The 23,711-nt window shown below is 39.6% G+C and overlaps 1 protein-coding gene across 1 annotated transcript; it reads left to right on the top strand.

Annotated features, from left to right (window-relative positions):
* Positions 1-1,119: 1,119 nt before the first annotated feature.
* SARAF (store-operated calcium entry associated regulatory factor) lies at positions 1,120-22,863 on the top strand. The gene is made up of 6 exons (XM_036250534.1): positions 1,120-1,375; positions 10,558-10,736; positions 15,392-15,791; positions 18,564-18,690; positions 20,070-20,194; positions 22,073-22,863. The coding sequence occupies exons 1-6, from the start codon at positions 1,240-1,242 to the stop codon at positions 22,096-22,098; spliced, it is 993 nt and encodes a 330-aa protein (XP_036106427.1). The 5' UTR covers positions 1,120-1,239; the 3' UTR covers positions 22,099-22,863.
* Positions 22,864-23,711: the final 848 nt, after the last annotated feature.

The raw sequence follows: 23,711 nt of genomic DNA, 5'->3' as shown, positions 1-23,711 counted from the left end.
ACTACTGTTCTGCCTCCTCTTGTTCCACTCTTCCCCTACCTTTGCTTTAGTTATACTGACATTGTTTGCCCCCCTAGCCCCCCAATTTTGTTTTATTCACTGCTGTATCCCCAGTGCCTGGAACAGCATCTGGCAGGTACTATTAGTTACTGGTAGGTGCTCAATATATAAAACTATTGGTCGAATTAATGAATGATGTTCCTCAAAACACAAAGCTGGGGCTTTTGCGTCCACGTTGGTTCACCAAGTCATGAAGGCTGTTCCACTTATGTCTGGTTCTTATCGTTCAGGTCTCAAAACTTCCAAATAATTTACTCAGTAAGGTCCTCCTTGAAGTCATCTTCCAGTCTCTATTGTATCACCCTGTTTTATTTTCATCAATGCACTTATTATTACCCATTATCTTAATTTATTAATTTACTAGTTTTGTGTGTCCTGTCTCACTTCAATGTAAGATCCTTGAGTACAGGGACCTTGGCTGTATCCTCCATGCCTAAAACAGTATCCGACACATATTAGGCATTCAATCTATATATGCTGAATGAATGAATGAGAGAAACCTAGGCCTGCCAGACCTCAAAGATAATGCCTCTGCACTCAGAACTGTTTTTTTCTGGCTGTTTCTTCATTTAGGCAGTAGTTTCTCCTCCTGATATTTTGTGAATTCTTACCTCCACCACGCACAAGGAAATATGTAAAGGCTCTGAGCTTCTGAAACCAGACAATTATTTTCATGGTACTTTTTACTCAAATTCTCTCTCTATGTAGCAAACCGTAATAGAACATGAATAATGAGCCAGAAGCTATGCTAGGTGCTGAAGACAAAGCGAGTAAGGCACAATAACTTCCCTGCGAAGGTTTCTGAGATTTTGTAAATACTTAACTACACACATCTTAGATTTTGCGTTGCGATGGTTTCACTCTCTCCAACCGCCGCACCTACTCCAAGAATCTTCCTGAGAATGGCCCTTGGCCCCGCCCACAGCGTTGCGTCACCCTTCGGCTGGGTCCTCAAAGGCAAGGCCCCGCCCTCGGCCGCACGGAGCCTCTGGGGCGGGGCCAGAGGCGTCCATCCACTCTCCCACGTAAGTCGCAGCGGTAGTGACGTGAGACCGGCGCGCACAGACATTCGTAACTGCTGCGGCTGTGTGTACAGACCGTCGCTTCTCCGCTGCTGGAGTTTTTGGCGTCCCTGTGCCGCTGCGCGCGGATTTCTATAGCCCCGGTTCGGGCCCGCGAATGCCTGGCAGCCGCGCGCCATCTTCGCCCAGCGCCATGGCCGCGGCCGGTGGTCCCGGAGCGGACAGACGCTGCCCTCTTCTCGGCCTCCTTTTGCTTCTGATCGCAGGCCCAGCCCTGGGCTGGAACGACCCTGGTGAGTTCTGTCTTCACTCGCCCATTCCTGTCGCCGTTAGCCTGCTCCGAGAGGCTCCGCCAGCTACCATTTTCACTCTGAGCCTTTCTGACCTATTTTCTCATTATCATCCCCTTCGCTGTTCATCTGTGCCCTGCCTGCCGCCTCTTCTCTTCCTTGACGCCCGACGGGAGAGTGGGGAGTGTTGAGTTGGTGGCGCGGGGCGACTCAGTTTTTTTTCTTTTTAAATCCTCACCGGAGGATATTTTTCTTTTTATCATCAGATAGAGTGGGAGGGAGAGAGAAACATCCCTGTGAAAGAGACACATTAACTCGCTGCCTCTTGCAGGACCTGGGCCTGGGACCAACGGCAGCCGCTGAGGTTCGTGCCCTTGACCAGAGTGCAGCCCCCATTCTTTGGTACCGGTGGTCGCTCTAACCGCTGAGACAAACCGGCCAGGGCTGTTTTTTGTTTGTTTTTTAATCCTCACCCCAGGGTACTTTTCTGTTGATTTTCAGATAGAGTGGGAGGGAGGGAGAGAAAGAGAAAGAGAAAATAATCCTTACCGGAGGGTAGTTTTCTATTTTTCTCCAGATGAATGGGAGGGAGGTGGAGAGAGAGAGAAACATGGATGTGAACATGGACTGGTTGCCTTCTGCCCTATCTGACCAGGGCTGAGAGTCAACCACAATGAGGTAGGTGTCCTTGACCACAATCAGCTGGAATCCAGCTGACTTTTTGGTCCGGTGGCCAGATGCTCTAACCACTGAGCAAATCGGCCTGACTCGGTATTCTTAACGTCCTCTTTCTTCCTTCCCTGGACTCCCAGAATTTGGCCGCCTTCACCTTTCTTGGGCTTCAGCCCTCATTCCGATGTCAGGCTGGAAAGTTCAGCTTTGTTGTCATGACTGTCTGATGTCGTCATTGCTGGCTGTTGTCATGGCTGCCTGTTGCTATGACTGGCAGTTTCCTTGACACCGGCAGCTTATGCCTTAGACTTAAAGGACAGAACAGCAAACCTGTAGGTAGTTTAGCAGAATCCTGTATTTTGTGGATACTCATTCTTCTTATTCGCACCATTACAGTGAAGTGCATTGTGTTATGCCAGCTTTTCTTATTGTTTTACACTGTACTCTAGAATTTAAGAAATATTTTCATCTTATTTTTTGTGATGGAACATGATAAATGATTTTTAGGGAAAAAGTTCAGGGCTTCAGCATATGAATTTTAGTGCCCTTTAGGACCTCTAGAGGAGAAAGATGCTGTAGGGTTATAGTAATGATACCCCATGTGTGTGTAGCTCCATAACATTCTCAGTAATATTTATTATACATTATCATCTATTGTGTGTCGAGTATTCTGCTAGAGAATTTTAGTAATCATATCTATACTTCACAACCAATTTTAAGGTTGATTTATGTCCTTATTTTACAGTTGAAGAAATTTCCATACAGATATGTTAAGTGACTTGGCGAAAGTCATAAGCGAGGTGGTGATGGAAATGGACTGCATTTATAGACTTATCTTTATTGTTGAATGTATTACAGATGTTCTCCCCCCTTTTTTCCCTATTGACCCCAATTCTTCCACCCTCCTGCCTTACCCACACTATTGTCATTGTCCATTGAATATGCATACATGCATAGAAGTTCTTTGGTTTATCTCATCCCTCCCTCCCCCCTTTCCTTTGAGGTTCATCAGTCTAACAACCAATTTATACTTCTTAATTCCTTCATCTTTTTCACCCATCCCCCTAACTCCGGCCCATCTGGCAAGCAACAAAAAGTTCTCTGTATCTAGGAGTCCATTCCTATGGTAAAGCCTTTGGAAAACAGCTTAGGTGGGCCCAAAAGTTGGGTGGGGTGGGGCCTCAGGGACCAGGGTGGGACAAACAGTGTGAGCCAGGTTGTTGGAGTCCCAGATAAAGTGGCAGGTCTGTCTCCTCAGGGAAGGGCTCACCAAAGGAACATCAGTCTCCCACAGCATGTCTGTCCAGGAGAAAGCCGCCTTTCCAGCCCTCCTGCTGAGGCCGAACAGCTGAGTTCTTCCCTGTATGTCTCTGGTGCCCCTCAGGTTGCCTCCCCTCGGAGTTTAGAAGGAGCAAGTCTGAGGCTGTGCCCGTGCCCTTTAAGAGGAGCTGCCTGGGGCTCCAGCTGCCTCAGCCTCCTTCTGCCTCAGTTTCCAGCCAGAAGTGATGGAGACTTCTCTTCCGGGCATTGGAGCCCTGAGCTAGGAGCCTGGCGTGGGACGGGGACCCCTCACTCCTCAGGGAGGACCTTCCCAGCCCAAGCGTCGTCCTGATTTTTATCCGCCACATGTAGATGTGGGACCAGTGTGGCTGCTTCTTTATTTTCATAGTTGTAGGACTTCCATTCAGGTCAGTATCAGGCAGTTCTGAATGATGGTTGTGTTGTAGTTTAGTTGTAATATGGTTGTGGGAGGAGGCGCTACCGGGTTTATCTATGTTGCCATCTTGACCTACCCTCATGACTACAATGTTCTTTACATTATTTTAACGCTGCTACAATAAATTCAGGTTATTATTATTCCTGTTATTTAGTTTAATAATACTTTCTGATTTTTTAAACCATTGAACATTTTTATTGTTACAGTTTTTTATTTATGAAGAGGTAGTTTGGGTTTAATATAACATGTTATTTAAATATAGTTCTTGGAAATTTTATATATTTAGCCCATGTGGAATTAAGTTTTTATATAGCTTTAGGTAGACTTTCTTCTAGCTGTATAGTAAGTTATGCCAATGTCATTTATTGAAGAAGGCATCATTTTCCCAGTAAATTTAAGAGCTTACTTTATCTGATACTGAATTCCCACATATATCTATATTTCTAGATTTTCTTTTGTTTTACAGTTCCATTGTCTTTGTTCCAATTCCATACTGTTTTGGTTATAGTAACTTTATAGTAAACTTTATTATCTGGTAAAGCAATGTATTTTTCAAAAATTTTTTTGGCTATTTATAGATACTGATTTTTCCACAGGACCTGTAACATAATTTCTTTTGAGTTTACCCAAAATCCAGCTGGATTCTTGGTTGGAAGTTCATCAAGTTTATTTAGGTCTTACACATTTTTTTTTTAATATATAAAGATCACACCTTGACCTTAAGCTTATTTCTAGATATTTTGTATATGTAGTTTGTCATTAATTTGAGATGGGCTTTTCGGGGGTTTTTTAGATTTTTTTTTTTCTTTATTGATTTTAGAGAGAGAGGAAGGGAGGGAGAGTGACATAGAAACATTGATGAGACAGAACATCGATTGGCTGCCTCCTGCATGCCCCCCCACTGAGGATTGCGCCCACAACCTGGGCATGTGCCCTGACCGGGAATTGAGCCAGCAGCCTGGTGCATGGGTCGACACTCAACCAGTGAGTCACACAGGCTAGGCTCTGTTTTCATTTTAATTGGATATTACAGGTATAGAAAAAACTGTTGGCTTTTGGTAATTGATAAAATAACCAGCTGCTTTATCCAATTCTCTTGCTATAACAGGGTTATCTTTTGGGAAGTTCTCTTGGATTTTGTATGTCCAGAAACTAAATAAAATGTGTTTGTGTTTTTTTTCAAGTGTGACAGACACTATTGGATCATTGCTTGTTACCTTCTTGTCTCCCTCCATGTAAATACTAGAAAAGTCAAATAATCATTTTACTAGAATTCTTTGATGCTGAATAATTCTAGTCAATCTACTGGAGGAATTCTGGGAAAGATAACTTTACATTTTGATGTAAAGTTGTCAATTTTTTTATATTCTTTGTTTTTTTCCAAATTTCTTTTTTAAAAAAGTTGAAATATAGGTATTATGACAGACACCACTAAATCCTTCAGTATTCATCTTTAAAAAAATAAAAATAGTTCAGCCGGTGTGGCTCAGTGGTTAAGTGTTGACCCATGCACCAAGAGGTCGCCGATTCGATTCCTGGTCAGGACACATGCCCAGGTTGTGGGCCAAACCCCCCAGTGGGGAGCATGCAGGAGGTAGCCAATCGATGTTCTCTCTCATTGACGTTTCTATCTCTCTCTTTCTCTCTCTAAAAATCAATAAAGGAAAAAAAAATAAAGTAACTTCTCTACACATAGTAAAAATAACATTACACTCACAAAATTAATTCTAATTTCTTAATATCAATTATTACCTACTCCATATTTAGGTATCACAGTTGTTCCTCAAATGTTTTAAGCTAGTTTGCTCAAACCATCACCCAATCCAGAATCATGCATTACATTGATTGAATTATCTCTTAAATCTTTTAAAGTGTAGAACAGCTCCCCTTTTCATGCTACTGATTTGCTTGAGAGATTGGGCCAGTTGTCCTTTATAATATCCTTCTTTCTGGATTCTGTTTTCTCAAAGTGTTGTTTTAGCTTGTCTGTTTCTTCCTTGTATTTTTAATAAACTGGATTAGTTCCAAAGGATTGATTAGATCTATATTAAATACTTTGGGGGATTACATCGTAGGAAATGGTGTAATATCAATTTGTTCTACTATTAAAGATGCCAGGATTGACTAGTGGATTTTAGTGACTTTATTTCTCCTGCGAAGTTAAATAGTTCCCGCTTGTGACTAGAAAGCACTCTGTGTAATACTACTTTGGTACCATACCAGTGTGCCTGAAAATTCTACCCTCCTGCTTGAGTGACAGTCTGGAATTCTATACCCAGCCAAACATTTTGCTTTAGGGTTTTGAAAACATTTCTCCATTGTTGTCTTCTGTCCTGTTGAGATACTGGAAGCTTTTCTAATTTTTTTTTTTTTTTTTAATTCTCACCCTAGGACATTTTTCCATTTTTTGTTCAGATAGAGTGGGAGGGAGGGGGGGGGGGAGAGAGAGAAACATCGACGTGAAAGGGACACATCAAGTGGCTGCCACCCGCACGACCCAACCAGGGCTGGGGACAAACTGCAACTGAGGCACACACCCTTAGTGGGAACCGAACCCAGGTCTCTCTGTACCGCAGGCTGATGCTCTAACTGCTGAGCAAAACTGGCCAGGGCTAATTCTTTTTTTTTTTAATGCTTACCCAAGGATATTTTTCCATTTGTATCTTCAGATAGTAGTGGGAGGGAGGAAGGGAGAAAGAGAGGAGAGACAGACAGGCAGACACATCAATGTGAGAGAGACACATTGATTGGTTGCTTCTTGTACCACCCCAACCAGGGCCTGGATGGACCGCAACCGAGGTACGTGCCCTTGACTGGAATTAAACCTACCACTCTCTGGTCTGCAGAAGAACCTTTGAACCACTGAGCCAAACCAGCCAGGGCATATAATTTTTAAAATATGTTTTTATTGATTTTTAGAGAGAGAAGAAGGGAGAGGGAGACAAAGAAACATCAATGTGAGAGAGAAACATTGATTGGCTTCCTCTTGCACGCCCCCTACTGGGGATCCAGCTGGCAACCCAGGCATGTGCCCTGATGGGGAATTGAACTGGGACCTTTCTGTCCATGGGATGACGCTCAATCCACTGAGCCACACCGGCTGGGCTCTTTTCTAATTCTTTTTCTTTTGTATGTGACCTGTTTTTCCTCTTTTCTTCTGGCAGTTATTTGTTGGCAGTTATTGTCTACAGTGTTCTAAGATTTCAAAGTGATGTGCTTTTGTGTGCATTGTTTTGAAGCCCTATTTATTGAGTTATTTTAATATGACAGCTCACATCCTTCAGTGTGGGAACTTGAAGTGTATCACTGAGATATTTCAATCTGATTACTCTTTCTTTCTGGAACTCCTGTTGGATTTTTGGACTTCCTGAACTGGCCTATAATCCCTGCCACCGTGGCCCACCACCCACTTTTCATCTTTTTGTTCTATTTTCTAGGAGATTTTCTTACCTTTAACTTTTTTGTGTGTTTGTGTGGTACGTGCCCCTAGTGGGAACCGAACCCGGCACTCTCTGGTCTGCAGGCCGACGCTCAACCGCTGAGCCAAACTGGCCAGGGCTACCTTTAACTTTTAATAGTTCTTTTGAATTTTTCATTTCAGTTGCTCTGATTTTAATTTTCAAGAGCTCTTGTTTTGTTTGAGTGTCCCTTTAAAAATGATTGTCTTATGGATGCAGTATTTTCTTTTATATCTTTGAGGATATCATAGCTTTAAAGAAGTTTTTTCCTTTAGGTATAGTCTCTCTTTCCTCCAAATTGTTTTTGTGGTTTGTTTTGGCCTAGTTGTTGTATTTCATGTTAGTGCCTTTCCTCATAATTTTTAGTAATTCTTGGCTTTCTGCTCAAAATCAAGGGTGGGAACTAAAAAGCTGATTGGAAGCTATCAATGTAGGATTGATTGGTGCTTTTGGACTTTAAACTTTATTGTGGGGTGACCCGGTAACTATAGGGTTACTTGGGTGTGTGTGTGTGTGTGTGTGTGTGTGTGTGTGTGTGTGGCGGGGGGAACTCCTGATGTTGGTATATTCAAGTATTTCTTTCTTGATTAGGTTTCAAAGGGAATAGACTTCCAGTTTCTCAGAGGGCAAGCGAATGGTTGCTAGGATTTTGTGGGCCATGTGGGGAAAGACGTCTGTGCTTGCAGCATTCAGAGTGCAGACAGTTACTTGGGATCTCTTTTATGCTTTTGCACCCAGGCCCTCTACTGTGCCAGATATCCTCTAGTACGAGCTCTTTGATTGTATCCTCTTCAGAGAACGTCTCCAGACATTTTCCTGGGTAGAGAAAGGGCCATCGCAGCAGCATAGAGCTGGGGAAAGTTTCTGGGATGTAGCTTCTTCTCAAGTAGCTTTTACCTTGTAGTGCCTATTTTAGGCATCTCATGTTCAAGAACTGCCAATTTGTTTTCTTTTTAGGGACTCCATTATTTGTGTCAGATTGGTTCTCAGTTTTCCATCCTCCTGGTCTGGCATTCGGCTTTTGTTTAGGTCTACTCCCTTACCGTTACACCACCTCCTATATGCTTGTACCTTTCCAAATTCTGTTGCCATCTCTTTTGCTATTTTACTTGACAGTGTTCATTTACATCACCAAAACAATCCATTTATTATAGTTTCAGTGGAATTTGGGTGGCAGCACAGTCTCCTAATTTGACAGGTTGAATATAGGGAATTAGGTACTTACAAAATGGTAGAAAGTAATGCCTGCTACATGCAGCAGGGGAAAGTGGATTGCTCACATCAAGCCTTTTGACACCCATGGAGCTAATTACAGGATACTGGAACACTGGCAGGAAAATCCAGGGCCCCCATGACTGCTTGCTCGTCAAAGGACACAGCGCATTTTGATTTTAAGGTCTGTTCTCCACATGTGACTTGAGTTCCTCTTTTGGGAACTATGGCTCCAAGAGTTTTTGGAATCCTTTTAGCTTTGCCAAGGAGGTGTACTAAATTTGAGGGTAAAATGGATATTGAATGAAACAGTCCACAGTAATCTTCCATCATAATGCAAGGGTGATAAGTAGGAAGACTGTTCATTTTCCAGTAACACTTTAAAATTCATTTATGTACATGAAAGCTAGACATAATTTTCTTGTCTAAAGTTTTTGTTCTTTTAAAATATTTTTTCTTGCCCTGGCCAGTTTGGCTCAGCGGTTAGAGCGTCGGCCTGCGGTCCTGAGAGACCCGGGTTCGGTTCCCGCTAAGGGCACGTACCTCGGTTGCAGTTTGTCCCCGACCCTGGTTGGTCGTGAGGGTGGCAGCCACTCGATGTGTTCCTTTCACATCGATGTTTCTCTCTGTCTCTCTGTTCCTCTCTCTCCCTCCCATTCTACCTGAACAAAAAATGGAAAAATGTCCTCCGGTGAGGATAAAAAAATAAAAATAAAATAAAATATTTTTTCTTTATTTATTTTAGAGAGGGAGAGAGAAATAGAAACATCATTGAGAGAGAACATCAATTGGCCGCCTCCTGCATGACCCCTACTGGGGATCAGGCCTACAACCTGAGCTTGTGCCCTGACTGGGAATCAAACTGGCGACCTCTTGGTGCATGGGTTGATGCTCAACCACTGAGCCAAACTGGCTGGGCTAGAGTTTTTGTTCTTAAACCTCTTTGTCAATGTGATTTTTAGTTTGTGAAATAGTTTAAATATTTAAACATGTACACAATGAACATTCATATACTCACCACCCATTTTATTGAACCTTCACATTTTATCATATTGGCAGCAAATCTGCCCACCCAAAAAGTAATTAAACATTAGGGATAGAGAACTAAATCCTCTCTTCTCCATCTTTCCTCAGAGACACTCACCTGAATTTGGAATTTAATTATTCTTGTGTGTGTTTTCATACTGTCATAATATACACATACATTATTATATGGACATTAACAATATGTAGTTTCCAAGGTTTATGTACTGCTATCATACTAAACATTCTGAAACTTTCCTTTTGCTTAAAATGTTTTTAGTATTTCTACTTTGATATATGAATTCTAGTTCACTCATTTTAACTGCTGTAGAATATTCCACTGTATGAATAAGGCAAAATTATATGAATCCATTCACCTGTTGAAAGACATTTAAGTCTTTAAATGTACTTCAGAAACATCGATGTATATTTTTTGCTCTTTTTTAAATTTTTTTAATTTTTTTAATCCTCACCTGAGGACATTTTTTCATTTTTGTTCGGATAGAGTGGGAGGGAGAGAGAGAGAGAAAGAAACATGGATGTGAAAGGGACACATCAAGTGGCTGCCTTCCGCACCACCCAACCAGGGCCAGGGACAAACTGCAACCGAGGTACGTGCCCTTAGCAGGAACCGAACCCGGGTCTCTCTGTACCGCAGGCCAATGCTCTAACCGCTGAGCCAAACCGGCCAGGGCTTTTTTGCTCTTTTAATTAACCGTTAATGTTATTGTACAATAGTACATTTCAGGTTAATGAACTTTTTATTCTGATTTTGCAAAAATTATGTAGAACTTGTGATACAGCAACAGTTTAGGGGGCATGTGGTCTGAAATGAAGGGAGCCTTAAAGGTATGACCACTTGAATTTTGTGCAAGAGGACTGAATGTTGTTGGTATGGCTTTGGAAGACCATTTCATCTTTTCTTTCTTAGTCATCCTCAAAAGGTGAGAACGACATTTACTTTGTGTGTGTGTGTGTGTGTGTGTGTGTGAGAAAGACCCTTACGTTTGAGAATATTTAATATGCCAGGCGTTTTATTAGGATGACTTTCTACGTTTGGCGAGGTATTTACTATTTGTTTATCTGTGTTCTTACTGTTTCAGACAGAATATTGTTGCGGGATATAAAAGCTCTTACCCTCTACTATGACCGCTATACCACCTCCCGTCGGTTGGATCCGATCCCACAGTTGAAATGCGTCGGAGGCACAGCTGGATGTGATTCTTATACCCCAAAAGTTATACAGTGCCAGAACAAAGGCTGGGATGGCTATGATGTACAGGTGATATTCATTACATTGATGGCAGTCTGAATGGGATTTTTATTTAATAAAGTATTTATTGAGACATTCAGTATTTTGGAGAAGCACGTACAGAAAATCTTAAATTAACTTAAAATATATAAATATAAATGTCATTTATTCTCTGGAACAAACATCCTCCAAAAGAAATGCACTGCTTTTATTTGTGTAATTAATTCATTTTTGTATTGTTTAAAGTATTGTTTAAAGTAAAGATATCACCCCTTTTCCGCCATTGACCCCCTCTTCCCCACTCCCACTGAAATGAACTGATTTTAAAGCCTGGAAATATTCATTGTAATTTTTGTTCTATGACTTTCTTATAAGATGTTAGTATTAGTAAATTTTTAAAACTTTTTGTATACTTAGGGGAAGTAGAGGATTTCTTCTGGTTGTCATTTTTCTGTCATTCCTCAAAGAATACCAACCTACCCTTAAGAAGTAAAGTTAAGATTATAAGGAGTGGGGGTACATATGTATCCCTTTTGTGCTTCATACACTTGATTTTAAAATTGATTTGGAACTGAGGGTGGCTGCTTCTGAACCAGAGCATTTCAGTGGGCTTTATTTGTTGTCTCTGGGACTCTGGCACTTTATACTGAAGTTGGACCATCTTCTTGAAGTTCTAAAATTTATTATTCTTTTTTTTTTTTTTTTATCCTCATCTGAGGACATTTTTCGATATTTTGTTCAGATAGAGTGAGAGGGAGAGAGAGAGAGAGAGAAACATCGATGTGAAAGCGACACATCGAATGGTTGCCACCCACACGACCCAACCAGGGCTGGGGACAAACTGCAACCAGTTTGTGCCCTTAGCGGGTACGTGCCCTTAGTGGGAACTGAACCCGGGTCTCTCCAGACCGCAGGCCGACGCTCTAACCGCTGAGCCAAACCGGCCAGGGCTAAAATTTATTATTCTTTAGAAATGGAATGGATTTTATTAAATGAATTCAGTTTGAATCAATATTGTATTTCTACTTTGTATTCTGATTGCTTTCAAAAAGGATTTAAGATAACTGGTCATTTGCAAGAAACTTGTGTTGATGATTTCCCCTTCCATCAGCATGATAACCTTTGTGCATGGTTTGTGCAGTTCAGAGAAAGAGTTCATGTTTACTAGGTGATACTTATTTCACAATATATTTTCCTAGTATTGCTAACTGAATCACAGAATCTTCAGGTTAAAGCAGAGTCCCACTTTCATTTTACTTTTTTTATTATCTTTTTATTTAAAAAAAATTTTATTAATCCTCACCTGAGGATATTTTTCCATTGATTTGTAGATAGAGTGGAAGGAAAGGAGGGAGGGAGGGAAAGAGAGAAACATCAGTATGAGAGAGACACATTAAGTGGTTGCCTCCTGCATGACCCTGACGACAGGGGCTGGAGATTGAACTTACAACCCAGGTAAGCCCTAGACTGAGAATTGAATACATGACCCTTGGGTCCACAGGCTTATGCTCTATCCATTGAGCCAAACCAGCTAGGACTTATTTTACTTTTACAGTCTTGATGGATAAAAAGATACTAATGGTAAAGTTGTGCATTAAACATATGAAATTGTACACAAAAATAAATAAGATGGAGTGATAACCCTCAAGAAACTCTCTTCCTAGTAGAAGAGATAAGACAAGCACTCAAATTACATGTAGGTGCCAAAAGTGTTATAAAGTCATGTAATTTATAAAATTGAAGGGATTGGGGAACCCTTAAAGAAGGAATGAGCTGTGTTAGGAAGGAAGGGCAAGATTTTTGGAGCTGAAGAGAGAGAAGGAACTAGCATGAGCAAAGAAGTGTAGGGGATATCATACACTGACTTGTATGAGCGGGAGAGAGCCTCTTCCGATTCCAAAATTTACATATAATAATTAGAGCCACTTTTAATATACACTGTTAAGGAAATGACCATTAACATGAAATACAAATAGAGATTTAGTTTGTTTTCTTTACTTAAATCAGCAAGGTTATAAATCTTCCTCCAAATGAAATTATTTAAAAAATAAATGATGTAGCAATAAGGATTACAAAATAGAAAAATTGTATTATCCAAATTAAAAATTTCTGGGCTTCAAAGGACATCAGCAAAGTGAAAAGATAACCGACACAATGGGAGAACGGTTTTGCAAATCATGTATCTGACAGGATTTGTATCTAGAATATAGAAGGAAGTATTACAACTTACAGAAGACAAATAACCAGATTTAAAAGTGGGCAAAACATCTAACTAGACATTTCTTCAAAGAAGATATGCAAATGACCAACAAACAAATGATAAAACATTCAGCATCATTAGCCACCAAAGAAATACAAGTCAAAACCACAATGGTTTGGCTCAGCAGTTGGAGCATCGGCCTGTGGACCAGAGAGTTCAGGGTTTGGTTCCCGCTAGGGGCACGTACCAAAACAAAACAAAACAAAAAAACCACATTGAGATATCAGTTAACACCCAATAGATAGGCTATAATGTAAAAGACAGATGATGTTGGTGAGGATGTGCTGTAAGGAATGTTAAATGTTGCTGCAGATTTGGATAAGTGTCTGGAAGTTCCTAAAAAGTTAAACATAGAGTTCCATATATCCCAACCATTCCACTCCTAGGAATATACTTAAGAGAATTGAAAACATGTTCACACAAAAGCTTGTGCATAAATATTTGTAGCAGCGTCACTCATAATAGCCAAAAAGAAACAACTCAAATGTCTATTATTGATGAATGAATAAACAAAATATGGTATATCCAAACAATGGAATATTATTCAGCCATAGAAAAGAATGAAGTACTGATACCTGTTGTAACATGTGTGAACCTTGAAAACGTTATACTAATTGAAAGAAGCTAGTTATTTAGGACCACCTATTGTATGATTCCATTTACATGGAATGTCCAGAATAGGGGAATCTATATAGATAGATTGGTGATTGCCTAGGGTTAGGAGATTGAAATAGGGACTGACTGCTAATGGATACGAGTTTTCTTTATAGGGCATTGAAAATATTCTAAATTGATTTTGGTGATTGTTTTAGTATATTCAATTCTGTGAATATACTAAAAACCATTGAAATAGGTGAATGTATGGTATATTAATTATATCTCAATAAAGCTGTTACAGAAAAAAATTAAAGAGTGTTCTCAAGTATGAGAGAAGATAATTTGTCTTCCTCTTACAGAAAAGCAATAGAACCAATCAAATCTATTTTAGCTTGTGTCTCTAAATGTTGTTAAAAAGGCACATTCACCTCAAAATATAGTTATAGAACTTAAGTTAGCCCTGGCCAGTTTGGCTCAGCAGTTAGAGCGTCGGCCCGTGGACCAGAGAGTCATGGGTTCAATTCTGGTCAAGGGCACGTACCTCGGCTGTGGTTTGTCCCTGGCCCTGGTTGGGGTCATGCAGGAGGCAACCAGTCGATGTGTGCCTCACATCGATGTTTCTCTCCCTCCCTCCCACTCGTATCTGAAGATAAATGCAAAAATATCCTCGGGTGAGGATTAAAAAAAAATCAATGAAAAGAACTTAAGTTCAGCCTGGGCTTTCAAATTTTTTATTTATTTATTAAAAATATGTTTTTATTGATTTTTTTTTTTTATCCTCACCTGAGGACATTTTTGCATTTATCTTCAGTTAGAGTGGGAGGGAGAGAGGAAGGAAGAGAGAGAGAGAAATATTGGTGTGAGAGAGTCTCACAGACTGGCTGCCACCCTCACAACCCCAACTGGGGCCGGGGACAAACTGCAACCGAGGTACGTGCCCTTAGTGGGAACTGAACCCGGTACTCTGATCCACAGGCCAACGCTCTTAACTGCTGAGCCAAACCGGCCAGGGCTTGATTTTTTTTTTTTTTTTTTTTATAGAGAGAGGAAGGGAGAGAGACATAGAAACATCAATGTGAGAGAGAAACATTGATTGGCTGCCTCCTACGTGCCCCCAAACTGGGGATCAAGCCCACAACCGTGACATGTGCCCTGACCGGGAATCGAACACCGCAGTCCATGGGATGACACTGAGTCCACTGAGCCACACCACCGGGCTTTTAAGGTGGAAATTTTTGAGACTAGTGTGGGTTCTTTTTGCATTTTTTGAAATAAGTTTTAAAAAACTTAGGAGAATTACATATAGGATTGGACCCTAAAAAGTTAGTCCATGGTTTTTAAAAATTTGTGTAGAAAGTTATTCTCAGAAGGTTATATACTATCTCTAATATTATATATATATTAGATCTTCATATATAATGCTGATTTTTGAGCTTTATCATTAAAAATAAAACCCTATTTTAAAAGAAAGCATCTTGAACAGCAGTGGTAAAAAGTTATTTAGAGAATTTGCTTAAAATTTATAAATTAGGGAATACTTAGTATGTACAGAATAATTCCTTACATCTATATGTAAAGAATAAGGACTAGTAACAAAGTGAACACTTATATACCCACCACCTAGCTTAAGAAGTAGAAAATCAACATCACCAATATTTTCGAGGCCCCTAGCTTGCCCTCCCAAAACAAATATTTGTTGTCCTGAATTTTGTTTATCATTCATTTGCTTCATTTTGCAGTTTTATGACAATTAGATAATCCAAATGATAATAAATTAAGTGAAAAAAAAATTTTGGTTCTAATAATCTATTTTTACTTTTCTTCACAGTGGGAATGTAAGACTGATTTAGATATTGCATACAAATTTGGAAAAACTGTGGTGAGCTGTGAAGGCTATGAATCCTCTGAAGACCAGTATGTACTAAGAGGTTCCTGTGGCTTGGAGTATAACTTAGATTACACGGACATTGGCCTGGAGAAACTGAGAGCGTCTGGGAAAAACTATGGCTTTAACTCCTTCTCTGATAAAAATAATTCCGGTGGCATCAGTGGACTGATTACCATCATGGTGTTTCTTGCTATTGCCTTTGGAGTCTATAAGTTGTTCCTTAGTGGTGGTCAAGATTCTCCTCCACCGTATTCTGAGTATCCTCCATATTCTCACCCTTATCAGGGATTCACCAGCTCAGCAGGACCCCCTCCCTCAGGCTTTAAGCCACAGTTCACAGGTATGTTTGCATAGGCAATGGCAATAAGTAGGGTAGATATGAGGTATGAATCCTGTGCCGTTTCTGAAATAGAAAATGGTTGCCATGGGGAGACCAAGCAGATTTGTCTTCCCATTTTTGTTGTTGTTGTTGTTTAAACATATTTTTTCTTTATTGATTTTTAGAGAGAGAAGAAGGGAGAGAGAGATAGAAACATTGATGAGAAAGGACATCGATTGGCCACTTCCTGCATGCCCCCCACTGGGGCTCAGGCCCACAACCTTGCCATGTGCCCTGACTGGGAATCGAACCGGCGACCTCTTGGTGCATGGGTTGACGCTCAATCACCGAGTCACACCAGGCAGGCTTCCCATGTTATTTTTCACTTTCAACTGCTTTGACTTATTTGTTCTGTTTCTCTATAAGGACATTCATATTACTATTTTAAGCATGCATGATTAAATTATATATCATCTTAATCAGAAAAACTTGATCAGATTTAGTAATGAGCATTTACCTATACACAAAAATTTATTCAGGTATTATAGAGCTCAACGTAAAAGATAAAACAATTAAGTTTCTAGCTAAAAATGTAGGAAATTTTTTTTTTTATCCTCACCTGAGGACATTTTTCTGTTTTTTGTTCAGGTAGAGAGGGAGGGAGAGAGAGGAACAGAGAGAGAGAGAGAGAAACATCGATGTGAAAGGAACACATCGAGTGGCTGCCACCCGCACAACCGACCAGGGCCGGGGACAAACTGCAACCGAGGTACGCGCCCTTAGCGGGAACCGAACCCGGGTCTCTCAGGACCGCAGGCCGACGCTCTAACCGCTGAACCAAACTGGCAAGGGCTGTAGGAAATATTTTTCATGACCTTGGGATAGGCAAAAATTTCTTAGAACACAAAAAATGCCAGCTATGAAAGAAAGATGGATAAATTAGACTTTACTTAAATTAAGAATGTCTGGTTATCAAAAGACAACATTAAGAGAGTGAAAAGGTAAGCTATTATACACTTGGAGAAAATATTTATGACACATATCCAACAAAGGGTGCATATCTAGACTACATAAAGAATTACCTAAGAAAATCCAATTTTAAAAATGGACAGGACTCAAACAGCTATTTTATAATAAAGATGATATCCAGATGTCCAATAAAAATATTAAAAGGTGTTTAGCATTATTAATCTTCTGGGAAATGCAGATTAAAACCATAGTGAATTTGTTATTAACCACCATTTAATTATTAACATTAAAAAAACAGTACTAAGTAGGCAACTGGAACTTGCTGGTAGGAGTTAGAATGGTAAAACAGCCCTGGCCGGTTTGGCTCAGCAGTTAGAATGTCGGCCCGTGGTCCAGAGAGACCCGGGTTCGGTTGCCGCTAAGGGCGCGTACCTTGGTTGCAGTTTGTCCCCGGCCCTGGTCGGTTGTGCGGGTGGCAGCCACTCCATGTGTCCCTTTCACGTCGATGTTTCTCTCTCTCTTTCTCCTTCCCACTCTATCTGAACAAAAAATGGAAAAATGTCCTCGGGTGAGGATAAAAAAAAAAAAGAAAAGAATGGTAAAACACTTAGAAAGTTGTCAATATCTCGTAAACATACCCCTCTATTGGCCCAGCAGTTCCATTCCTAGATACATACCTAAGAGAAATGCGTGCATATATACACAAAAAATCATGCACGAGAATGTTCATTGCAGTTTTATGCACAGTAGCCCCAAACTGGAAACAGTATGTCCATAAAAATTATAATGAGACACACTGTGCTTGCTTTTAACACAATGAATACCATACACCCGTTTAAAGCCCCAAACCTGATATATACAATAGTAGGATTGACTCTCATAGTCATGATGTACCAGACACACGAGTACCTACCATATGATTCCATTTATAAAGAATAAAAGTATGGGCAAAACTAAAGTTGGTGAGACAAGTCAGAGAAATGTGTATCTCTGATGTGGGTGGTTATTTTTAGGAAGCATCATGAGAAGGAAGTCTTCTGGGTGCTAGAAAAGTTTTATTGATGTGAGTTACTTGCATGGATACATACGTACAAATTTACTATGCTTCCCATGTTTGATTAGCATACTTTATATATATTACACATCAATTTAAAAACTTCCTCTGAGCAGAAGACACTTTTTTGGCCCCTTTAAGACCTGACTTTCCAACTGATGCAAACAAACATCTGGCTGCCTCCAGTTGGATTCCTCTGTTAGACACTCTATCACCTGGAACTTTTAGAGATGTTCACACTGCAGAAAGGAAGTAACACTGATAAGTGGGAGTTATTTTCTAGTAGCTCATCTTAAGCAGGGCAAATGACCTTATAGGAAGGCCCCCCCCATCCTAAAATAAATCCTTAGTAATAAACCTGTATTTTACAGATACGCTTTGTTATTGTCAATCCTCACCCGAGGATATTTCTCCATTGCTTTTGAGATAGAGTGTAAAGGAGGGAGGGAGGGATAAAGGGAGACATGTGTGAGAGAGATCGTTTGGTTGCCTCCCCTGGTTGGGGCCAGGGATTGAACCTGCAACCCAGGTATGTATGTGCCCGACCAGGGTCAGATACACTTTTTTGCATACAACTTGTTTATAAGTTGAGGCCTGAGTACTAATAAAAAAATAGTACACAGACAATAATGTGGCAAAGACCCGGGGGAGGGTCGGAAGCTGGGTGGAGGGGGCAAAAGGGGGAGGAAATGGGAGGCATCTGTAACAGTGTCAACAAGAAAATAGTACAGATGAAATGATGGAAAATTTCTCATCATTTTTGTATCCAGGAATGCCTGGTGCAACGTCTGGTTTTGGCAGTGCTTTCACAGGACAAGGACACGAAAATTCGGGACCAGGTTTCTGGACTGGCTTGGGAACTGGAGGAATATTAGGATATTTGTTCGGCAGCAATAGGTAAGCTTTGCATTTATCTCACTTTGTCTTTAATTCAGCTTTTCTTTAGAATTCTTTGTTGTTCTTAGTTTGACTGAATTTGGTTTTGTTAAGGAAAATAAATTATGGTGAAATTATCCTATTAAATCAGGTTCTTTGGGGATGGGGAAATGTATACTATATGAGCCTTGATCAATATTGTGTGTTATTTTCTTTCATTGTGTTTCTTCTTCCTATGTTATCCTTAAAGATAATATGAGATAGGAAAAGACAGTTTACTTGACATCTGCAAAAATGATTAGGCAGGAAAGAACACAACATTTGGGGAGTAGTTGATTATTCTGGTTTGGTAGGAGAATGACAAAAGTAAGGCTGGAAAAAACTGGGAGCCAGATTTTGGAATGTCTTCAATACTATTGGCAGTTTAAGTTTAGAGTTTACTCGAGTGTGAATTCAGAAAGAAAGCCATTTCTCCCTTTCACTTTTTCATTTTATTTTTTATTTTTTTTATCCTCACCCGAGGACATTTTTCTGTTTTTTGTTCAGGTAGAGTGGGAGGGAGAGAGAGAAACATCGATGTGAAAGGAACACATCGAGTGGCTGCCACCCGCACAACCGACCAGGGCCGGGGACAAACTGCAACCGAGGTATGTGCCCTTAGCGGGAACCGAACCCGGGTCTCTCAGGACCGCAGGCCGACGCTCTAACCGCTGAGCAAAACCAGCCAGGGCTCCCTTTCACTTTTTTAAATAAAAATATGTTTCTATTGATTTTTTTAGAGAGACAGGTACGAAGAGGGAGAGAAAGAGAAATATCAGTCGGTTGCCTCCCACAGACACCCTGAACCTGAAACCTGAGTCTGTGTCCTGACTGGGAATCAAACTGGCAACCTTTCGGTGCCGCCAACTGTCTGAGTCACACTGGCCAGGGCTCTCCTTTTCACTTTCTTCCCCATGGCAATAGCCATGATATCAGAAATATAAAAACAGTACTCATGCCATGTTAATCCTAATATACCAGCATATTGAAGAAAACACATTTGATAAAGAATTTTCTTCTGATACTGTAGGGATAGGAAGGTATTTAAAAATTAGCCCTGGCCGGTTTGGCTCAGCGGTTGGAGCGTCGGCCTGCAGACCAGAAAGGCCCGGGTTCGGTTCCCGCTTAAGGGCATGTACTTTGGTTGCAGTTTGTCCCTGGCCCTGGTTGGGGTTGTGTGGGTGGCAACCACTCGATGTGTCTCTCTCACATTGATGTGTCTCTCTCTTCCTCCCTCTCTCCCTTCTGCTCTATCTCAAGATAAATGCAAAAATGTCCCAGGGTGAGGATAAAAATAAAAGAAATAAAATAAAAATTAAAGGCACAAGAGAAATACTTGACACGCTTTTATGTCTTTATAGAGCAGCAACACCCTTTTCAAACTCATGGTACCACCCATCTTATCCTTCATGCTCCAGCACAGGGAGTAGTCATGCTTACTCTCCGCCTCGTGGAAGCTCAGGCAACTGTTCCAGACCAGCGTCAGGTAAGAACAGAAATACAGACGTTTCTATCACGTAGCAGTAAAGTACAGAAATAGTTTTGGAACTTAAGAAGATGATTATATATTTAGCAATTGTGGTTTTATTTGGCATACCCACCAGAAATATTTTTTTCTTTATTGATTTTTAGAGAGAAAGGAAGTGAGAGGGAGAGAGAGAGAGAAATATCAGAGAGAGAGAACATTGATTGCCCGCTTCCTGCATGCCTCCCACTGAGGATTGGGCCCACAACCTGGGTATGTGCCCTGACTGGGAGTCAAACCGGCGACCTCTTGGTGCATGGGTCGACGCTCAACCACTGAGCCACACTGGCTGGGCCACACCAGAAATATTAATAGAAATTAACTGAGATTAAAAATATAATTCAAATTCATCATTTTCTTGCACTTCTAAACATTCTTTTAAAATCAGACAAGGATTTGATTTAGCCTTCTGCCACTAACCAAGGTTTTAACTAGAACCTTCCTGGACATTGGTTTCCATGTCTGTTTAATTCTCTGTGTCTAGGGGTCCTTTAAGCTCTAAAATGGAATTTTTTAGGTTGAAATTTGAAGTTTTTAAGTTCAGTAAAACTCAATAAAAATGTAGCCATACTTTAATTAATGGTCGAGATTTTGATTATAATGTTTATTGCAGTTTCTAAGAGGACATTTTACAAAAAGCAAAGATACTAAAAAACAACTATTTGGAGTAAAACATTCAACTAATTAGCAGAGAATGGGAGGTGGTGGATAATGAGGCAATAATAAGGTGCTGTGGATTAATTCTAAAATTGGTAGAATATATTTAAATATGTTTTGAAATGTAAGAGTTGAGTTCTCCTAGTGCTGCTGTGAATATAAATTAATACAATCCCTTTGAAAAACTGTTTGGCATTCCCTAATTGAACATAAGCATACGCAAGGCTTGGCAGTTTCACTCTCAGATATATAGCAACAGAAATGCATGTACTTGTACACCAAGAGGTAAGTACAGCAATGTTCATAGCATCCCTGTTCATAGTAACCTCCAACTGGACTATCCATCAGCAATAAGATGGAGAATAAATTAAGTTATTCATACCATGGACTACTGTGCAACAGTGAGAATGAATAAACAGTTGTATCAATGTGGATAGGTCTGCCAAATATAAAGAAAGAAACTAGACACAAAAGAATATACAATTGGATTACAACATTCATATTCTGTAAATATACATGTTTTTAAAAAAGCAAAACTAACCTATGGTGTTAGATGCTAAGATAATGGTTACTTTGGGGAGAGAAAGGGAGTAGTAATTGGGAGATTATATAAAAATATAATGACATAGGACACAAGAAAAGAAAACTTACTCTCAGTGGAAACAAAAACTTGTAAAAAACCATGAATATCAACTAGAAATGTATGGGACTTATATGAAGAAAATCATAAAACTATCAAATAACCTAAAGGAAAACCTGAAAAATGGAGACTTTTCAGGTGGGAACACTGTCATTTTGTGACCTGTTAGCACGTGTGCATTGGAAAGTCCGAGACTCGCCCCCACGCTATTTCTTCTTACCACTGGGGTTGAGGGAGGTAGTGGGACATGGCTTGGGCTCCATTGGCTCCTCTACTTTTTTGCTTAGACTTTGTGTATTGCCCGTCCACATTGGCCCCACTGTGGACACATCTTTGGTTTACTGGTTTACTGATGAGGGGAGGATGTCCTGGCTGTTTTGGGGAGGAGCTGCGCCATGTCCTGCACAGCCCTGTTTTGGGCACTCCTCCTGTCCTTCCTCCATCTCTCATTCATTTCTAACAATAAAATGTATCATGTTGTAATTTGATAAGCAATTTTAGTGTATTTAAAAAATAATATAAATTTTACTCTTCTCATTTAGGATATGGTGGTACCAGAAGACGATAAGAAAATAAAAAGTTGAAGTCAAACACTGGATGCAAAGTTTTTGATTTTTCATCATTTTCTCTTTTAAAAAAAAGTGCTACCAGCTAACAACTGGGGAAAGGGTATATTAAAAAATTCTGTGGTGTTTTGTTTTGTATAGCTTTTTGTATTTCATCATTTAATGAAACGAAGTATTGATATTATGACAAAATACTTATGTAGAAAATTGTGTTGGTGTCACATGCAGATGTTTATTACAGTTTTTGAAAGTGATGATTACTGTAGAATGCTGAAAATGTATTATTTAATTTCTAAAACCTGTCAAGTCATGGAGAAGCATTATGAATGAGGCTTTATACCAGTAGACCCTGAGTGTATAAAATGTCTATGTGGTTTCTGTTCCTGAGCCATAACCTCATAGAAACAATAATATATTTGGTATTTAGTATTTGGTATTTGCTATTCTTCAAACATTTAAACCAAGCTTTGAATTACTAATTATACTAATCTGTGGGTTTTGATTACTTTGAGCTCAGGAGCTTTGAATCCTTCTGTGGTGGTAAGGTTCTGGTGAATATTACCTTTTTTAGGAAAAGGTAGAAAAAAACAAGTATCTAGAAAGTTGTTGTGAATGACTGTACTGATAAAAAATTCTTGAAATCTCTTTATTCATTTAAGATGTAAAGTTCAAATGCTTCAACAAAGGTCTTCAATACAAAAGCATGCAATTCTCTGGAATCTCAAATATTGTTGTAGCATCTATTTCAGTCTTACATTAAATTGAAAGAAAAAATAAAAACGAGGTTTCATTCTTATTCTTTTTACCTGCTTTGGATACAAATTGATGTTACTTTTTGTTTTGTTTTTTTACCATTTTTCTCAAAGGAAAAGGAGTTTATGCAGAAGTTCTATCTCCGCAAATGATAATTTCCCATGGTAGTCTTGTCTTAGTTACCAATCATTTGATAAATGTTTTCAACAAAGTAATTTAGAAGTAGTGTGGAAGGAAGCCTCTGCTAAAAATAGCTTAAAAAAGAAAAAAAATCAGATCTCCAAGCCTTTGAAAGTTCTACAATCTCTTAGTTAAGCTCTATAATTTTAATCTCATTTTACCTTTTAGAAACCATTTAGAAACAAACTATTATTTAGACTTCAAAATGTGATTTAGGGCGTAATGGAAGGTACTGTGATTAGATCTAGGCTTTCTTCATCAGTAAAACTTGGTAGACATTTTATGTTACGTTACAGAGGAAATAATTTTTCCTTAGGTTGTTGCAATAAATCCTTACCCTATTTTTCTTTAGTAGAAAGAGATGGAATAAGAGAAAATCCAGTTTATTGCCTTTTTCTCCATTTGCTTATTGTTTGGGTTTCCTTTTTTTTTTTTTTTGCTATAGGGATTGATAATCTTGCATTGAGTATGTTTTATTTGGAAAGCAAAGTAAAAAAAAATTGTTCATTTAGAACTGCTATCGATTGGGCTGATTATAGTGATCTGCACATTAAATTTGCTGTTCTTAAAACAGTGCTCAGATTTGTTTTGAACACCTCATTGCAGATCATTGGGATCATAGGGAAATAGTGAATCCAGAGTTGACTAAATTGGTGGCTTCCAGACTACCCTCAGAAGTCCT

Source organism: Molossus molossus, unplaced genomic scaffold (genome assembly GCF_014108415.1).
Source record: "Molossus molossus isolate mMolMol1 unplaced genomic scaffold, mMolMol1.p scaffold_m16_p_9, whole genome shotgun sequence".
NCBI classification, from domain to species: Eukaryota; Metazoa; Chordata; class Mammalia; order Chiroptera; family Molossidae; genus Molossus; species Molossus molossus.
Note: the sequence above shows the minus strand (reverse complement) of the source record. Positions and strands in the feature narration are given on the sequence as shown.

Excerpts from the sequence above, each read along its gene's own strand:
- SARAF (XM_036250534.1), top strand. The coding sequence starts at position 1,240 with ATGCCTGGCAGCCGCGCGCCATCTTCGCCCAGCGCCATGGCCGCGGCC. Across the intron at positions 18,691-20,069 it reads TATTTGTTCGGCAGCAATAG|AGCAGCAACACCCTTTTCAA; the intron begins GTAAGCTTTGCA and ends ATGTCTTTATAG. Across the intron at positions 20,195-22,072 it reads CTGTTCCAGACCAGCGTCAG|GATATGGTGGTACCAGAAGA; the intron begins GTAAGAACAGAA and ends CTTCTCATTTAG.